The sequence below is a fragment of the Galeopterus variegatus genome, unplaced genomic scaffold (assembly GCF_000696425.1).
Source record: "Galeopterus variegatus unplaced genomic scaffold, G_variegatus-3.0.2 Scaffold738, whole genome shotgun sequence".
NCBI classification, from domain to species: domain Eukaryota; kingdom Metazoa; phylum Chordata; class Mammalia; order Dermoptera; family Cynocephalidae; genus Galeopterus; species Galeopterus variegatus.
In genome coordinates, this window is record NW_007726849.1 from 365715 (window position 1) to 385272 (window position 19558).

Genomic DNA, 19558 nt, shown 5'->3' on the forward strand with positions numbered 1-19558 from the left:
TTTTTTTGCCCCCCCCAGTTTCCCCAAATTAAAAAAAAAAAAAAAAAAAAAAAAAAAAACCCAGTCATACTCACTAAGATAGTCACAGCAATAATTGACAAAACAGTCTCCTAAAATAAATCATGTCTAGTGCAATGGCATCAGCCACATTTTGTCTGGGAAGCGATCTCCTAGGAACCCAGACCTTGGGTATTGGTGGTTATCCATGTCCTGACCCTGGCGAATTCACTGGCAATTTTGTGACAGCTTATGGTGTCACAGATAAAAACCTAAGGACCTTGACCCAAGTGCAGGTTGGTCTGAGTTTTTACAAAAATTACCTTCACAGACTCCCTTGCTGTTCTTTCTCCAGCCGTAGCAGCAGGCCAGTTTAGTTCCAAACTGACAGACCCCAGGCTGGCGTGCCAACACCAACAACCCATGATCCCTTGGACTGCGGATGAAGAATCACACATTAGTATTGAGAAAACAGAAAGGGCAAGAGACTTCCCTACTACTAAAGGAACTGAAGAGATGTCAATTACCAGGTTAATTTCAACAAACCTGCCCTAAGTGATAGATTAGATTTTGAAAACCTGAATTTGGGGTCTGCCAGTCTCCACTACCATCCCTTGCTAGCCTTCCCCAATAATTCGTTTCATCCATTTCCTTCTTCCCTAGGGCTAAAAAAATTGGGTTATATCATTTATAAAAGTAGGGCACATAAAAGTGGTCAAAAATATGATTTTGAACCTTGTGGAGCGTCACTTTTCAAATCTGCTCTGTATAAGCACAGTGGCTATCCAATTCTATGTCTGTCTCAGTGCTGAGTGTGGCAGTGTGACTCCCTGGCCCTGTTACTTTGTCCCAGACAGGAACTCTGCACTTTTACCCTATTGGCCGCCTGGGAACCATTGAACAGACTGGCCTCACCACACACTGCAGAAGGTTAAGAGCTGGAAGGGCCCCACAGATCCTTCAGCAAAGCCCTCCCATGTCACATAGGAGGAAACTCCAGCCCAATGGAGTGGAGTCACATCCCCAGCAGAGCCAGGTGTCAGGATTCCAGGCCAGGGCTCGTTCTCATTCCACGTGGCCTCTTGGAAACACAATTAGCTAAATTCTTTCATTGTAGAGCAGGGATCGGCAATGTTTTTTGTACAGGGCCAGATGGTAAATATTTTAGGGTTTGTGGACCATAAGGTCTCTGCCCAGTGCAAAAACTGCCATGGGCAATAGTAAACAGATGGGAGTGACTATGTTCCAATAAAGCTTTATTTATGGACACTGGAATTAGAATTTCATATACTTTTCATGTGTCATGACGTAGTATTCTTCTTTTGATTAATCATCAATTATTTAAAAATGTAAAAACTGTTCTTAGCTCATGGGCGGTGTAAAAAGAAGGATCACCCAGCCTTGGCCCGTGGGCTGTAGCTCATCAACCCTGACCTAGAGGTCTGAGTGAGTCCCCCACCCCCCAAGTGTCCCTGGGTAGTGTGGCCATGGATGAAGGTCGCTGCATGTCTACCTACCTCCTGGTGTTGGACAGGGTTGCTACTAAACTTTGGAAGAAAAGATTTGCATGGTATATTTTGTGAAGGGCTGTGATTGTTTCCTCATGCATATTAAATACACTGTAAAAATGTTTCCTGGGCTCTCTCACAGACAAGGTATGCACATTTTACATGTGCTTTCTGCTGCAGGACTGAATTTTACTCAAGTTAATAACATCTCAGTCAAGGTCGGAAAGTTAAACAACATTGTAGGTTTCCCTTGCTGTCTGTCTCTCCCACAAACTTTGTTACTTAGTTATGTAACGATATGGTCCACTACATTTTATTAACTGAGAACACCAAATGCAAGGATGATTTTATTATTTGGTTTTTCTTGAAGGGAACATTTTCTCATCTTTTAATAGAATTAGTTTTAGGGATCCATAAGTCATTCACTCAACCATTTTTAGAACATGGTTTCTCAACCTCTACATGATGATAGTTTGGGCCAGATCATTCTTTGTTGTTGGGGGCTGTCCCGTGCAGTGTAGAACATTTAGCAGCGTCCCTGCTGCTATCTATAGATGCCAGTTGTGATAATCAAAAATGTCACACACTCCTCCAGTTGTGACAATCGAAAATGTCTCCAAGCACCTCGGGGCCCTGCTCAGGGACCTGGGCTATGGAAGTGGGGACTGGACCCCCCCCACAGCCAGGCACACCACCAGCACCAAGGAGCATGCCAAAAACATCACCTCCATGTGGGCGACCCACCACAGCCACCATAGTAAGCATGGCTGCCGTGAAAGTGGCTAGATGTCACAACCACCACACAGATGGTCCGCCAGCAACTGGAGTGCATTGACACAAGGAGAATCACCAGCAGAAATAAAGAGAAGAGGATGTCTTTTTCCACAAAGCTCATTCCAGAATGACAGAAAAAGTATCTGCTCTATGATAATATTGGGGGAACTGATCACACCTCTCATCATTGAACAGATCATCTAGGCAACAAATCAACAGAGTAACCATTGCTCTTTCAGAAGGAGAGAAGAAATCTAGGGTAATTAGAGGAGGGGGGGAGAGAAAAGGGGATGGGGAGAGACTGGATAAGGGGCATAAAGAATAAGTACAATTTGTAACAATACACATACTAGTAATATTAATTTGATCAACATATGTCAACATTGAATTGCAAAAATCTGTATAATCAATTATGATTCAATAATTTTAAAAATTGTCTCCAGACCTTGCCAAATATCCCCTGGAAAGCAAAACTGACTTCTGTTAAGTACCACTACTTTAAAGTGACACATTATTGAGCACTCGCTATGTTCCAAGCACTGTCTTAGGCACACAGAGTACAGTGATGAAAAAGACCTGGTCTTTGCTGTCTCAAGTTCACAGTCCATTGTAAACAGATGTGTTACAGTACAGGACAGCATGGGAAGTATCATTGTCATGCTCTGAGAAAGCGTTTTGACTGAGGAATAATGCAGCTATATGTCATAATCTAATCTGTAACTACTAACAATTCTACAAGGGATATCACAATCCTGACCCAGTGTGCATATAACTAACAATTCCCAAAGCAGCCATGAACTACCAGACATAAAGTGTGCTGAGTAATTAAATGCTAGTCCAAACACCATGATGTCCTTAAGAATATTTTATTCTAGAATTTTTAGTTGAGATATGATGCACGTAACATAAAATTCACCATTCTAAAGTGTACACTTCATTAGTTTTTAGTATTTTCACTATGTTATGCACTCATCTCTACTATTTAATTCCAGAATATTCCCATTACCCCAAAGAGGAACCCCATAGGTATTAGCAGTTAATCTCAATTCTCCCTTCCCTCCATCCCCTGGCAACAACAAATCTACTTTTTGTCTCTGGATCTGCCTATTTTGGACATTTCATAAAAACAGAATCCTGCCTTTTGTGTCTGGCTTTAACTTAGCATGTTTTCAAGGTTCATACATGTTGCAGTGTGTAACTATACTTCATTCCTTTTTATTACTGAATAATGTTCCGTGGTATGGATAGCCCACATTTTGTTTATCCTTTCATCAGTTGATGGACATTTGGGTTATTTCCACCTTTTGGCCATTATAAATAATGTTGCTATGAGCGTTGGTGCACAAACAAGTTTTTGTGTGCACATATGTTTTCATTTCTCTTGGGTATATACCTTGGAGTGGAATTGCTGGGTCATATGGTGCAATGGGCTGAATGTTTGTCTCCCCCAAAATTCATATATTGAAGCCCTAGTCCTAATGTTATTGTATTTGGAGGTAGTATTTTTCCTCTGCTCTCACACAACAACAATCAACACAGAAAACTTCTGTGATGAAACGTGTGAGTTTTTTTCCCCACATACCAAGCAAATAATTCTGCAGCAAATACTATGGGTGCCCTCTAATTCGATTCAATTCTGACATTATCTACCTAGAGATAGCATTGGATCCCACAGATTGAGGGGTCCATCCCACAAGACTAGGCCCCACTTGCAATGCTGATTGCAACCCCCGGGTTATTTTGCCCATGCTTCTGACTGACCAGCTATAAATCAGGATTCCCACTCCTCCCTCCTTGGGTTTGATTAATTTGCTAGAGTGGCTCACAGAACTCAGAGAAACACTTATTTCCCTTTACTGGTTTATTAAAAGGGTTTTACAAAGGACACAGATGAAGGAATGCATAGGGTGAGGGATGGGGGAAGGAGTACAGAGCTTCTGAGCCCTCCCCGGGTGTGCATCACCCTACAGGAACCGCCATGTGTTTAGCTATCTTGTGTTACTTTGCCTACCACGGATTTGTCACCCCTTTTCCCCTGGGTGATGGAACCACCAAAGATTACTCAAAGCCCATCTCTTTTGAGCAGTGAGAAGCCCCAGAAAGGGGTTAATATCCCAGGACCCTCAAGTGTGAGGCATCCTTCCATTTGGGAAATTAACTACGAATTGAGGTTCTCTTCCTGCATTTATTTTCCAGACCAAGAAGTTACAGGAAGAGACATAGGTGGGGTTTTGCTAAGTACAGTTTAACAAGTTTTTACAATAGAAGCTGGTAACATTCAGTAAAAACAAGTCAGATGACATTCTGTTAGGCAATTAAGTGATCCACTAACAAAAGCTTGATTTAGCAAACATTCTTTTTCCCTCCAGCAGCTTTTTAGTAACTTTACATATGAATTAGCAACTTGTCTGTCTTTGAGCCAGCAATCTTGCTGTGTTGCAAATCTTAATCTTACACCAGAGACTTTATAGCCTGAGGAAAATTTCATGTCCTTTGCAAGGTCAATACTTGAAACTGCAAGGCTTTGGAAAACCAGGCCCTATGAGGTACATTTGCTTTATGAATCCTCTACAATCTTGAAGCTCTCCAAACCCAGTTCTTTTGAGTTTTTATGGAAGCTTCATTATGTAGGCATGATTGATTAAATCATTGGCCATTGGTAATCAACTTAATCTTCAGCCCATTTCCCCTCCTGGGAAGTTGGAGGGTGAGACTGAAAGTTCCAATCCACTAATTCTGCCTGGGTCTTTCTGTTGACCAGCCCCCATCTTGAAGCTACCTAGGAATTGCCAGCCATCAGTCAACTCATTAGTATACATAAAAAACTTATCACTTTGGAGATTCCAAAGATTTTAGGAGTTGTATGCCAGGAGACAGGGAAGAAGACCAAATATATATTTCATGATATCACAGGAGGTAATTAGGTCATGAGAATGGAGCTTTCATAAATGAGATTAGTGCCCTTATAAGAACAGGCCAGAGAGCTGAAGAAGTCAGCATTCTGCAACCTCAAAGAAGGCCCTCACCAGAACATAACCATGCTGGCACCCTGATCATGGACTTCTAGCCTCCAGAACTAAATAAATATTTGTTGCTTAAAAGCCACCCAGTCTATGGTAATTTGTTATAGCAGCCTGAACTGAGGCATATGGCAACTCTATCTTTAACTTTTTGAGGACAGTGGCCAGTTAGCTCAGTTGGTTAGAGCATGGTGTTATAACACCAAGATCAAGGGTTCAGGCATCATTTCATATTCCCACCAGCAATGTATGAGTTCCAATTTCTCCACAGCCTCACCCAGCACTAGTTATTGCTCATTTTTTAAAAATTGTAGCCATCCTAGTGAGTGAGAAGTGACATCTTGTGGTTTTGATTTGCATTTCCCTGATGGTTAGTAATATTGGATATCTTTCATGTCTTTATAGGCCATTTGTGTATCTTCTTTGGAGAAATGTCTAATCAGATCCTTCGTCAATTTTTTAATTGGGTTATTTGTCTTGATGTTCTTAAAATTTGAGAACAAGATTGACATTAGTTGGTAAAAACAACTATCACCACACTGTGGTGAACAAGGTGATGTTACTTTTTCTCACCCTGCAAAAAACCCTTCACGTAGATAATTTCTTAACCATACACATCTATAACAAGCCTTGACAAAGTGCTCCAATCTGTTTCTGTCTCTTCCTTTAAAAACATGAAGCTGATGCTTGGGGAACAGAATGAAGGGAGGAACTAACTTTGGGAAAGAGGAGGAAGATGTCACAGGGGAGGTGACACTTGAGTCGGATTTAAAAAGAAAATCCAATAAACAGGAAAGCTGCATAGGGGAAAATTCTGCCTATGGGAATTTAATTTGATATTTTATAATGAATGTGGGATTCACTTAATTAAATTTCAATTCAGTGACAAAATCCTAGAGGTGACCTGTCAACTTCTTGACTGCAGATTGCAAGCAACATGCTGTCCAACTCCACTAGGGAGAGCCTTGCCTATTCCCTGATGCCAAAAACCCCAATACAATCCTCAATAGGGCATTATTATGTATTGAGCACAGTGCTAGGTACTGGAGCTACAGTCTACTATAGAAGCTTAAAGCAAAAAACTGTAATCTGATCTAAGGGGTCGAGATGTTCTCTTTGAAGATGCAGGCTTTAAATAAGACTTCAGATGAACAGAGGCCAACTACACGGAGTGAGAGAAAGAATATTACAGGCAGAGGGAACAGAATGAGTGCAGACTCTGAGGAAAGAGACTCCATGCTTGTGCTTGAAGAACTTATAGAAGACCAGTGGATTGGAGCAAAGGGTGGGAGATGAGCCTCAAGAGGTGGGCAGAGGCTACATCACAGAGGGTCTTGTGAGTCAAGTTAGGGCTATGGGATTTTATACCCTAATGGCAACAGAATAGCACTGAAGGGTTTTAACTAGAAAGGTTATTTGATAAGATATTCCTTTAGAAAAACATTATCATAGCAGCGGTCTGGAAAATGGACTGGAGGGAGGCAGAATGAAAGCAGGGAAACCAGTTGGCTCAGAAGACAGATTCTAGTTGCTTGTACTGGAACAGTAGCAGTGGAGATGGGGAGAAATGGATTGAATCAAGGTGGAACAGGAAGACTTGGTAATGGAGTACAGTCATTCATTCATTCAATAAGTATTTACGGAGTGCCTACAATGTATCAGGCACTACATTAGTTTCCAGAAGTTCATCAGCAACAAGAAGGAAATAAGATCTCTGCCCTCATGGAGCTTTTATTCTAGTCAATTGGATGTGGAGTGTAAGAGCGATGCACTATCAGGTAGATGGCAGTGCCATATTTCTGGAATGAGAAATACAGATGGAGGAACATATCAGGTAATAGAATAAATGATGAGTTCTCTTTGGCACATGCTGATTCTGAGTGCTCATTAGATGGGCAATGTAATATTGAATTGAGGAGATATTGAATTGGAAGTTGGGTATTTGGGCCAGAAGTCCAGGAACCAGGACTGGACTTGGGCATCATCTGCAGGTGAACGTTTACTGAATCTGTGGGAGTGGACGTAACATAAGAAGAGAAGGAGGCTTAGGACAGAGCACTAAGGAAACCAGCATGTAAGAGGTGGGCCAAGGAGGAGGAAGGTCCAGAAAGGGACCCAGGCAATGCTCAGAGGAACACCAGGTTAGTACATTGTCAGGACAGCAAATGAGGAGAGTGTTTCTAGAAAGAGAGTAGGATCAACTCTGGATGTTGAGAGGCTGTATAACTTGGTGGTTAAGACTATGGTCTCCTTCTACTGTATATTAACTCTGTGACCTGCAGCAAATTACTTCACCTTTCTGTGCCTCAGTTATCTTATTTCTAAAATGGAGATAACAAAAGTATTTACCTTAAGGGTATTTGTGATAATGAAATGATTTAATATATGTAAACGGCTTTGAACAGCGATTTACACAGTAAATGCTCCCTAATTGATTGTTTTTCTTTGTACTAGTGGTAGGATTAATGTTATTAGATGCGTGGACCTTTACGAGAGTCATGTTTCCCATATAAGGGCCTGCCTTACTATCCCTGCCATGCCCAGTCACTGCTTGGAGCAGCCTGTGGGAGCTGTGGCTTCACTTAAAAGTCGTGATAGGTTTCCAAGAGTAGTTGTGGCCCTCAGTCAGTCACACTCCCTACAGTTGGAGGTCTGCAAGGCACATTCTCATGGCTGCCACAGTGACTTTATTTAACTTAACTTTATTTTAAAATTTTCATTTATTTTATATTTTTATATTTATTTTATATTTTATATTATATTTATTTTATTTAATTTGTATTTATTTATTTATATTTATACATGTGATTTTATTTTTTCTATGTTTGTAGGGACCAATTTTCACTGTAAGGAGAGATTATCACAGAATTTCACCTTAAGGAAAGTGACCTTAGATATTATCAAGTTCCAAACTATCATTTTACACATGAAGAAACTAAAGCCAAGAAAGACTAAGTATTTCACTAGTATCAGAAGCCAGAGGGGAACGTATTTCATCAAACTATTCATCCATCCATCTATCCATTTGTCTATCCAAAATTTATTAGGAAACTACACGTCAGGTACTATACTAGGCTCTGGTTCTATAGGGGGTGTCTTGGAACAGCCTCTGCTCACAAAGAATTTATAGTCTAGGGGTGAAGATGGATACGTAAACAGATAGTTATGCTTCAACATATAATCCTACCAATAAGTTCTCAGGAGCTAGGGGAAGGTTCAGGAGTTATAAGGTTGGGATGGGTGGATGAGGGGTTTTCTGTAGGAAATGGGGCCCAGTATGAATTCTGGTGACTGGTATAACTTACCCAGGTGAAGTGGGAGGAGGTTGTATGGGGAAGGTGTTCCAGGCAGAGAAAATAGCCTGTACCAAGGCTGGGGCCACTAAGAACATGGGGAGTTGGTAGCCTGCAAATGCGAGTACAGATAGTAGCATGTGTTTGGAGCAGGGAAGTGGGAGGAGAAGCAGAGGGAATCGTGGGATGGGGAAGGGGTGGAGAGATAAGCAGGGGCCAGAAAGAAAATGCCTGTGTCTACGCGCAACATTTTGTCCATCTGAAGGCTCCAGAGAGTTATAGAAAGATTTCAAGCAGTTGGAAATATCAAGGATTTTGCAATACACAAAACAACCTCCATAGAAGTAGGATAAGCTCCCTAAGCTCTAACAAGATTTCTGAAACAGTTAGATGTGAAATCACACAAAAACAAATTGAAATATGTTGAAACATGGTATTTTTTAAAAGCCTAATTCGAAACCAGCCCAGGGTCCAAAACAGGTGGCCAAACCTATTTCATATGTACTGGTCAAAGTCAATGACTTTGGATTGCAAGGAATACTGCCTGGGGTCAACTAACAGGAGAAAGTTACCAGAAGATGAAATTCATATACCATTAGCACATTACCACAACCCTCCAGAGCAATTCTCTTTTTCTCAAGCTTTATTGCTTTCACATGTCTGATTTCAGGTAAAAAGGTGAAACAAAGAAATCTGAGGTGTATTAATTTCTCCCAACTCATCATTTTTGATATTGTACAAGTGTCTTATAAAACTCTCCAAAATGTTAATGACTAACACTTGGGCCATCAAAAAGTTATCGATACAGTAAGATTTCTTATCCACTGTAAGGAATTCCTTCCCCAGTCACAAATGCATCTTAGTATTTACAGTTGAGTTGAAAGATATCAGAAATTTGTCATCGGATCTCGTCTTCCTTTCTTTTGTTTAAGAAATGGAAGCTAGAGATGTTTAAGAATCAACTCAGTTCATGATTGAGAACTATAAAATGGATTCTGATATTTAAACAACTACACAAATCAGAAAACAACAGTTCAGCCTCTAGCTGCTCTGTGGATGCAGCAACATGTTCAAGTAGACCAAGCTGCTTGAAACAACACTGTAGGAAAAACCATCAGAGAAACACGTGAGTCCATAAATGAGCCACATGCTTTTCAATTAATGGGTGCGAGGCCCATGTATTCACCCAGTTCTCAGAGATAGCTTCAAAGGGCCAGCCACAACTGGGATTTTACTGGTTTAATCATCAAATTCTACATCTGGTCATGAAAATGGAAAAATAGTCGAAAGAGGAAAAATCATTAGTAGATAGAATTGCTAATACTTAACTTACCGATTTGTAGATGCCAATGGAAATTAATTTATCACACCAAGAATCTAGTTCTGCATTCTATGCTTGCCACTTCTTTTAAAATGCAGATATGCAGCTATTTAAAATTATGGATGAAAAATTAATTATTAAAATATTTATGTTCAAGTTGAAACAATATGATCCAGAGGAAGAAATAAACCCAGCACGGGCAAGCATGATATTGACAATGATAGCAGAACATATCATCTTGTAGAAATTTTTAAAAACTTCTACCAAGAAAAAAAAAAAAAAAAGCTTTAACTTTTAGTTTCTACACAGTTCTGGAATGACGTTCCAAGTTAATCTCAGCAAATGATCTGGGTTGCTTTCCCGGCATCCTCTCCTTCTCCCTGCCCTTTGCTCTAATTCCATGCCTGCTCACTAGTAACTTCCCATCACTTATTCAGTAACTCTTTTACTTTCATACCTGTTTGAATATTCTGGATAAGGGATTTAACCTATTAGGCTAAGCCACACGAAATCGCCATTGTTGTAAGTTAAAAATGACCAAATATCTGTGCTTTCATATATTGTAATTTAATGACTGTGTGAGAGGTTAAGCATTCACCAAATCCATTTCTATGTATCCTGGGCACAAAACACTACATTTCCCAGCTGCCTGCCAGTTAGGTGGGGTCATATGACTGGTTTTGGCCAATGGAATGTGGGTGGACAGGGTTGCGGTCTACGTCCAGGCCTGGCTCACAAAGCCTCCTGTGCGATCTCTGATGTACTCCTCTGAATAAAGCCCATTGAATAAAAAGGAGTTTTCTGACCCCAAGACGGATGCAGGCTGGCCCTATATGAAGGCATGTGGCAGAGTTTCTCAAGCATGCTTTGTACTGTGAAGCAGGCAAAGAAATAAACTTTTACTGTGTTCAACACTGAGATTTTGAGATGATTTGACACAGTAGCCTATCCTGACCAACACAGTATTTCAAGAGCCATTTCTTTTCCTAAGGTCTAGCACCCATTTTTTTTCCTTATATGTAAATCCACTTATACAAAAAAAACTTACAAAGCTATCAATATGAAATACACTTAGTTTCATATTTGTGAGGGAGGCATGTATTTTTTAAAATGTATAAAATTGGACCAGTGCATTCTGGAATATCAAAGAAGAATGGGTAAGGCATAGAATCAACCATCGGAATTTAAAAGATATCTGATTATAAATGAGCTTTTATGCACTTGGCTGGATTGACCCAGCCGCATGGAACCAGTTTTATCAAACTGGGGTAAGTGGTAAAAAGAAATGTATCAACCTAGAAAGAGGACGACTGATCTTGGACTGAATCAATCCCACCAACATCCTCTGCCACCTTGGGAGGTCTGGATGGGCTGGCCGGCTTTCTCTCTCTCTCTCTCTCTCTCTCTCTCTCTCTCTCTCTCTCTTCTCTTCCTAAAGAGTCTTGAGGCAGAGAAGTGTCCATGTAGGTGAGCGAGTCTCTGTGGAGAGGAGGCACTGAGCTATGGGAGTCTGAGCTAAATGCTGAATTGTCCAGAGTTCCTTTAATGCATTATACAGCTTGCTGTCTACATTGATCAAATTAATCAGAAAATCGCCGTCTCCACAGCTGAAGTTAATTTAAAAACATTCCAGGGATTGTGTAAGTAGTGTAGTATTTCTTCATAGGATTCCTTATTTTCTGCACAAATATACTGTGCCAGAATTTTTAGTATGCTTGTTTATGGTCAGGTTCCAGGAAACTTCATGATATTCTCCAAGACAAATTGAGAAGTTAAACTTCTTTTGCTGATGTTTAAACACATTTAAATATTGCCATGCAATTGAAATAAAAGTTTTTTTCTAAATAGGGATAACAAGGTCCAGTTATGAGGGGTTTTTGTGTTGTTGTTTTTGATTTTTGTTTTGTTTTGTTTTATTACAGCTCCCAGCATGACAAGTTCATTGTACCTAACCAGTTAAAATTAATTCTGGGTTCCTACCTGTCTTCAAGAAACAGAGTCTAAGCTCAACAGACCCAGGAATACCTCAAGATATCTCATCTTCCTGGGTGGGTAGGGGTTTAAGAGCCCAGTAAAAACCTGGCCCAGGCTATCAAGCTCTCCTGTACCAGTGTGTGTTGATGCATATTCAAATTTCCCATACCATGACTGGTAGGGATAGCAGTGAACCTCAGGAAAAACTTGGAACTTTCCATTGCTTCCCCTATTTCTTTCATTTATCTTCCAAGCTTATGAGTTATGTGGAGATTGGAGATGGGGAGTGTTTCAGTTTTGGCTCCCCCAGAAACTGACCGTGAGAGAAGAATCTGAGTGCAAGTGGTTTATTTAAGAGGTGAAGGGAACATCGATGGGGAAGTGGGGAAGTGAGACAAGGAAGGGAAGGCAGTCAACAAAGCAAGTGTTATTAAGACAGCCACATTTATTCTCCATCTCATTCACTCATCCATTCATTTATTCATAGTGAGCGTGGGAGAGAATAATACAAGATGAGGTTAGAGAAGTAGGCAAAAGGCGAGATCCAGCAGGGCCTTTTATGCAGTTTTAAGTAGAGTGGATTTTCTTTTTTTAAAATTTTTATTTTATTTTAAAAGTTTTATTATTTTTATTATTTATTGAATTTTATTCTTAATCTGATGGAAAGTCACTGAAAGGTTTTACGAAGAGGGCTGACATGGTCTCATTTAAATTTTAAGAGGAATACTTTGGGGCGTGGGATGGAGGGGGCAAAAGAACAAGAGAAGGAAAGCTATTGTGGTGGCTCAGGTGAGAGATGATGGTGGTGCAGCTGGATGGTGGCAGGTGGGGGGAGAGAAGGAGATGGACTTGAGACATGGTTTGTAATGGGTCTTAGTGCCAGATTGAATACAAGTGGGGAGGAAGAGCGTCCCTTGTCAGGAATGATGCCCAGGTTTTTGGCTTGAGCCTGGTTGGATGCTGTTTGTTTTGGGATAGGGAGGAGTAGGAAGGTGGAAGGAAGCAAGTTCTGGAGAGATGATCAAGAGTTCAGTCTCGGATGTCCTAAACTCAATGAGACATCCCAATGAATAGGTAAAAAAATGCAGCAGAAAGAGGTTGGGGCTTGAGATTAACATTTCGAAGTTATCTACATATAGATGACATTGATAGTGCTAGGACTAAAAAGATCTCCTGGAGAGAGCGTAGATAAGGAAGAAGAAAATAGGGTCAAAGACTGATCTCTGTGGAAATCCAGCACTTTGAATCCCATAGAAGAAGGGAGGCTGGTAAAGGAGGCTGAGAAGGAGTAACCAGTGTGGGAGAAGGCAAACCAGAATGTGTGGTGTCGTGGTTTTAAAATGTGTCCACAAATTCTTTGACACTCCTCCTTTCAAAAAGTGAAGCTTAATTCCACTCCTCTTTTATGGGGCTGTACTTAGTGACCAGCTTCTAACTAAGAGAACACTATGGGAGTGATGGGGGTAACTTCTGAGATTAGGACACAGAAGGCATTGCAGCTTCCGCCTATTGTCTCTCAAATGTGTCACGATGGGGGAAGTCAGCTGACATGTTCTTAGGACACTTTTTTTTTTTTTTTTTTTTTTTTTGTCGCTGGCCAGTGCAGGAATCTGAACCCTTGACCTTGGTGTTACTTGGTGTTATAAGGCTGCGCTCTAACCAGCTGAGCTAAGCCACCAGCCCGTGTTCTTAGGACACTCAAGCAGCCCTATGGAGAGGTCAACATGGAGAGGAGCTGAGGCCTCCTGCCCATAATCATGTGAGTGCACCATCTAGGAAGCAGATCCTCCAGCCAGAATCAAGCCTTCAGATGACTGTGGAATTGGCCAACAACTTGACCACAACCTTGAGAAAAACTCCAAGCCCTTTTGCTATGAACTTAAAACTGCTCTTTAAAAAAAGTCTTAAAAAATTCCCCAAGCCCCATCCAGCTAAGCCATGCCTGAATTCCTGATCCACAGAAAATGTGTGAGATAATAAATGTCTGAAGCCACTAAATTTTGAAGTATTCTGTTGCACAGCAATAGATAACTAACATGTGTGGTGTCTGGAAACCAAGTAAAAGGAATACTGAAGAGCAAGGTGATGATCTTTGTAAAGATATTTGCTTCTTTGGTATTTTGAGTTTTAATTTTGCACTTGTATTCATCAAATCTGAGATGCCATCAATTGTAAGCACACTATTATGTACATTAGGAAAGAAAAAAATGCTGCCAATTAACCCAGCTATGGCTCATTACCTTAAGGATAATTCTGTGCAATTATGTCATAATTCTGTGCATGAATTAGTCATGCCTGCGTTAGCTTTAAAGAACACAGAGCCTGCAATGGCCTGCTTTACTTTCCACTGCTCTCAGAACCAAGTCCAACCTCCTTGGCCCCTCACAGCCTGGTTCCAGCCTGTCTTCTTTGCCTCGTGGCAGCCACTGGGCTCATGACCCAAGGTGCTAGCCAGTCCACTCCCTGTATCTTGGGCCGATGCCTTCCTTTTGCATTTTTTTTTTTTTTTGCAGATATGTATTCACCCATCTATTCATTTATTCCTATGCAATACCTACCATGAATTAATTACCAGAAAACTTGCTTTCTTCCCCGTTTTATATCAGATGGACTCACATTCACTCCATAAAGACAGTTTAAATGTCTGCAATGCACAGAGTCTGCTTCTGAGTGAAAGCAAACTTAGAGAGGAAGGTGGTGCTGCTGGGAGGGTGGAACCCCTACTCTTCGCATGTCCCTTGATCATGCTGGACTGGAGTCAGGCTCAACAGGTGCACTGGTGATAATGTGGGGAAAAGCACTTTGCAACAATGTCAGCTTTTCTGTATTTAATTTTTTTGAGAAAATAAATTCGGAATATTGGAATATCACTGGTCTTAGACCAGAAGACCAAATCAAATGCAATTCATGAGAAATCACCTAACTTCTTTAAGTTTTTCCATTGTTTCTCCATCCCTTTGTCTGTCTAAACCTATTTCTTAAGGTTGTTGAGAAAATTGATTAAAATAATATGAAAAGAGTTGACACGTAGTAGGGCCTCAACAATATTTGCTGAATGCCAATCTGGTTTCTAAAGACTAGATAATATACTTATTCTCATTTTAGTGTTGACATAACCTGATTTATGCCTGTAAATTACATATAAGTAGAACATTAACCCCTTCTAAGCCAATCAAACTATTGAAATAAGCTTGCTCAGAAATGATTTTTATGTTGCAATTAGATGTTTCATGATTACAATTTCCTAGAAACCCTTGGCTCTTAAGTTTTGGGAATAAAGAAATGAATGATACACCGCCTACTCGAAAATCACTAAAATTATATTTAAAGATAAAATCTAGCCCATATAAACAAGAACGATAGACTCATAGCTCAGGCTTCCTGTAAGAGGGTGAATAATGTCCTCCCCCCCCCCCCCAAAAAAAAAAGATGTCCCTGTCCTAATCCCTGGAACCTGGGATTAGTACCTTATATGGCAAAAGGGTCTTTGCAAATGTGATCAAGTTAAGGATCCTGAAATGGAAAGATGATCCTGGATTATCTAGGTGGGCCTGATAACAGGTTCTTTTTAGGGGGAAGAAGACCAGGAAGAGTCAGAGAGACGGTGAGATGACAGAAGAAGAGATTGTAGTGATGCAGACATAAGCCAAGGATTGCTGATGTCTTCTAAAAGTTGGAAGAAATAAGGGTTTCTCCCCTGGACCCTCCAGAAGGAACCAGCCCTGTCAACACCTTAATTTTAGCTCCATAGGATTCATTTTAGACTTCTGACCACCGGAACTGTAAGCAATAAACTTGTGTTGTTTTAAGTCATGAAATTTGTGGTGAATTATTACAGTGGCACTTCCTGTACAGGGCTCTGAGAAGAATCAATTCTACATGTAGTGTGTGGTCTGCAGTGAGCAGGCCTCGCCATGAGTGCAGCTCCTCAGCAGGAACCCAGTCATTCCTTCATCTCACATTATTTTCACTTGAATTCAATACAGAAAAAATATATGACAGAAATATGTTGTAAGTAGGGAGTTGCTCCAAACTTTAATCTCAAGAATAGCAAAGTTAATAACATATTTATCTTATGTGCTCAAGGCAAAAAGGTCCCAGTGTTAGGACCTGCGACACTCAAGATGGAGTTCAGATCAGTAAGTGTTCTAGAACAGCACCGTGCAATAGAAATGTTACAGCCACAGATGGCATTTTAAATTTTCTAGTAGCCACCTTTTTTATTGAAAGATAATTGATTATATATATTTGGGGGGTACAGATTCAAATGTCAATACATGTGTGCAATATCTGGTGATTAAATCAGGATGTTTAGTATACTCATGCTTACAAGACATAATCAATCTTTGTGACCCTTAACTAGTTTCTCACCCCCTCTCCCTCCTCCTTTCCCACCTCTAATAACCACAGTTCCGTTCTCTATTTTTGAAAGTTTAATGTAGTATTGTGATTGTTTCTTTCTTTTCTTTATTTTAGCTCCCACTTATGAGTGAGGACACATAGTATTTCTCTTTCTGTGCCTGGCTTATTTCACTTAACATAATTTTCTCTAAGTTCATCCATGTTGCTGCAAATGGCAGAATTTCATTCTTTTTTATAGTGGCCACATTTTTTAAAATGTCAAAGAAACAGGTGAGATTAATTTTAGTAACATATTTTATCTACAATATTACCATTTCAACATGTAATCAATACAAAACGATTAGTGAGATACTTCCTGTTCTTTTTGTCAGTTTAAGTCTTGAAAATCTGATGCGTATTTTACACTTACAGCACATCTCAACTGGGACTGGCCACATTTCAGGGACTCAATAGCCATCTGGGACTCCTGGCTACCATATTTGCTGTATGGAATAGAGCAGGTCTAGAGCATTTAAATACAGACTATCCCTGACTTATGATGGTTCGACTTACAATTTTTGACTTTACAGTGGTGCGAAAGCCATATGCATTCAGTAAAACCATACGTTGGGTACCCGTACAACCATTCTGCCTTTCACTTTCAGCACAGTATTCAATAGTTATGTGAGATATTCAACACTATTATAAAGTAGGCTTTGTGTCAGGCAATTTTCCCAACTGTAGGCTAATGTAAGTGTTCTGAACATGTTTAAGATAGGTTAGGCTAAGCTATGATGTTCAGTAGGTTAGGTGTATTAACTGCATTTTTGACTTAGGATATTTTCAATTTATGATAGGGTTTATCAGGACATAACCCCATAGTAAGTCAAAGAGCATCTGTAGTCCCAATACTCAAAGGGCATAAAAAGGTATAAAGCAAGCCAAATACTGATGCTTAAGAGCAGATAAATTCATGTAGCTAATGATTTATTCATTTGATGAGTGTTAATTGTCTACTATGCACTAAGCACCATTTAAGAGGCATATAATTTTCTAGGTCATGAAATCACGGTGCAGTGTTTCAACTAAAAACAACAACTGGTGCTTATATTAGAAATCTCTACATAGCAGTCAGTTTTTACTATAAATTGTGAATCCTCAGGAAATAATCAGTAAGCACACTTTTCTGCAATGGGTGCCTTGCTTTCTCTGTACATGTGTTGTCCGTAATGTGGAATCTGGAGCTGATTAAACACGGTTCCTGGGCAGTTCCTGAAGAGCCAACCACTTGACATTTCCAAGCACGTTGAGCAGATAATAAACACACCAGCTCATGAACCTGATACCGTGTAAAGAAACCACGTTTCACATCTTGAAAACTGCAGAACTGCAGAATCCCGACATGGATTCTCCAGTTTAATATTCTTTGGTTTATTCGGGGGATTTTCGGCTTTTAATTTAATTTGGAGGCACTTTGAAAGGGAAGCTCCTGGAGGTCCATTTGCTGGCTGCTAAAGAACTGTTAATCTCATCTCCAAATAGCACTTGGTCTTTCTTAAGTGGGCTTTCTAACAATGCAAGAACCTCCGACGTTCAAGGAAAATGTGATTATGAGCAAATTACATCTGCTTATATTTTTATCATGAAAAGGAAATTGAAACTTGCGATCATACATTATAAGAACCTGGTTTGAGGTTTGTTCTGTTTGAATTTCAAAATCCCTTAATATCGTGGCTGACTCTGATGAAAGATTTTTTCCTGTAAGTCAAACAAAGATAATCAGGCTCACCTTTAAGAAGCCTGAACCAAACCAAGGCTCTTATCCTGCTTTCTCCAAGAATCATTGCTGAAATATCTCTGTAGTGCAGGGGTCTCACTCAGCTGGGGGGCGATTCTGCCTCCCAAGGCACCTTTGGAAATAGCCGGAGACATTTTTCGTTGTCACAACTTGGTGGTGGTGGGGACAGGTATCAGGGTTGCTGCTGGCATCTAGTGGGTAGAGGCCAGGGATGCTGCTAAACCTCCTACAGTGCACAGAACAACATCCCACCCCAACAAATAATGATCCAGCCTAACCCAAAAAGTCAATTGGGCAACAGTGGAGAAACCCTGCTCTAGCAGACACCTAAGGAGAAAGCAAGACATCATAGCCAGAGAACTAGCAAACCTTTTTCAGTGCGTGTCTCCCAAAAGACTGCCCTAGTGCACTGGTGAAGAGTAGGGACTCTGGGCCAGCTGCCTGGGTCTGCACCCTGGCTCCATCACTAACTGGCTGTGTCTCCTTGAGCAAGTTACTCGACCTCTCCGTGCCTCACTTTTCTCCTCTACGACACAGGGATGATAATAGTGCTTTCCACACAGAGTAGTTATGGGCTTTGGATGGGTTAATAGTTCCAAAACGCTTAGAGCAGTGCCAGGTTGACAGTAAGCACTTTGTAAGTGTGCATTTACTAAGTGGCTTTGCTGATCTCTGGAAAAATAAGTTTCAGGACTCAGAAAAGCTTATGGGCAGTAAGACAACGTCTTCAGATTCTGCATTGCCATAGCAAGAACGAGCTTTCCAGTCTGTCAACCCTAATCAGAAGGCACTGAGCAGAGGAGCCCAGCATCACGCTGGCTCAGCCCAAGAACAGGAAAGACTTGCTTGCTATGGTCCTCGGTTTCTTTCCCCACTTCCCCAGCAAAACTAGCTACTGACAACCAGTTGGCGCGCTTCGGATAGAGTGGAAAACACGAAACGGCACAAGCACAGAACCCACTGACACTTACACATAGGGCACGCACACACCCGCCCCTCCAGTAGGTGTCTGCAGGCCACCAAGCCCACACGCACCCGCGGGCTTGCGCTCTGAGCCTCTCTCCCTGTAACCCGCCGAGCGGGCGCGGCCAGGTGGGGAGCAGCTGAGGCAAAGGGAACTAACTGGGTGCAAAATCCCGCCAAAGGCGCGCGAGGAGGAGAGCCCGTGGGCGCTCCGGACCTGGCACCTTAGTGAAATCCTGTCTCAGCGCGACAGGCACCCATGCGCACACACCCCCATACACGCGGGGGTGCATGGAGGGACAGGGGCCAAAGAGAAGTGTCCCCAAAGTGGGGAGCTCAGGCCCATCGGACCGATCTCCAGCCAGACACTCACCTGGCTGCGTGCCCTAACCCACCTGCCACCCAGGGGAGCAGCAGCGGGAGCGCGAGGCCCCAAGGCCGTGGCATCTTCGCGCGGGGCCGCTCTCCTCCTCCCCCGGCGCCCCTGGGGACCCGGGGTGCAGCGGGGCCGCCGCCTGCTTTCTCCTCGGCCGCTCGGCAGCTCTCAGGTGCGGTCCCCGCGGGCGGGG

The 19558-nt window shown here is 41.4% G+C and overlaps 1 protein-coding gene across 1 annotated transcript in view; it reads right to left on the reverse strand.

Annotated features, from left to right (window-relative positions):
* EGFL6 (EGF-like-domain, multiple 6) overlaps positions 1 to 19436 on the reverse strand; it is a 59137-nt gene extending 39701 nt beyond the window's left edge. Inside the window, exons 1-2 of the mRNA XM_008571963.1 lie at positions 19363 to 19436; positions 321 to 433 (exon numbers count right to left, since the gene is read on the reverse strand). Coding sequence (XP_008570185.1) covers positions 321 to 433; positions 19363 to 19436 — 187 coding nt within the window. The remainder of the gene's footprint in view (positions 1 to 320; positions 434 to 19362) is intronic.
* Between the last annotated feature and the right edge of the window lie 122 nt (positions 19437 to 19558).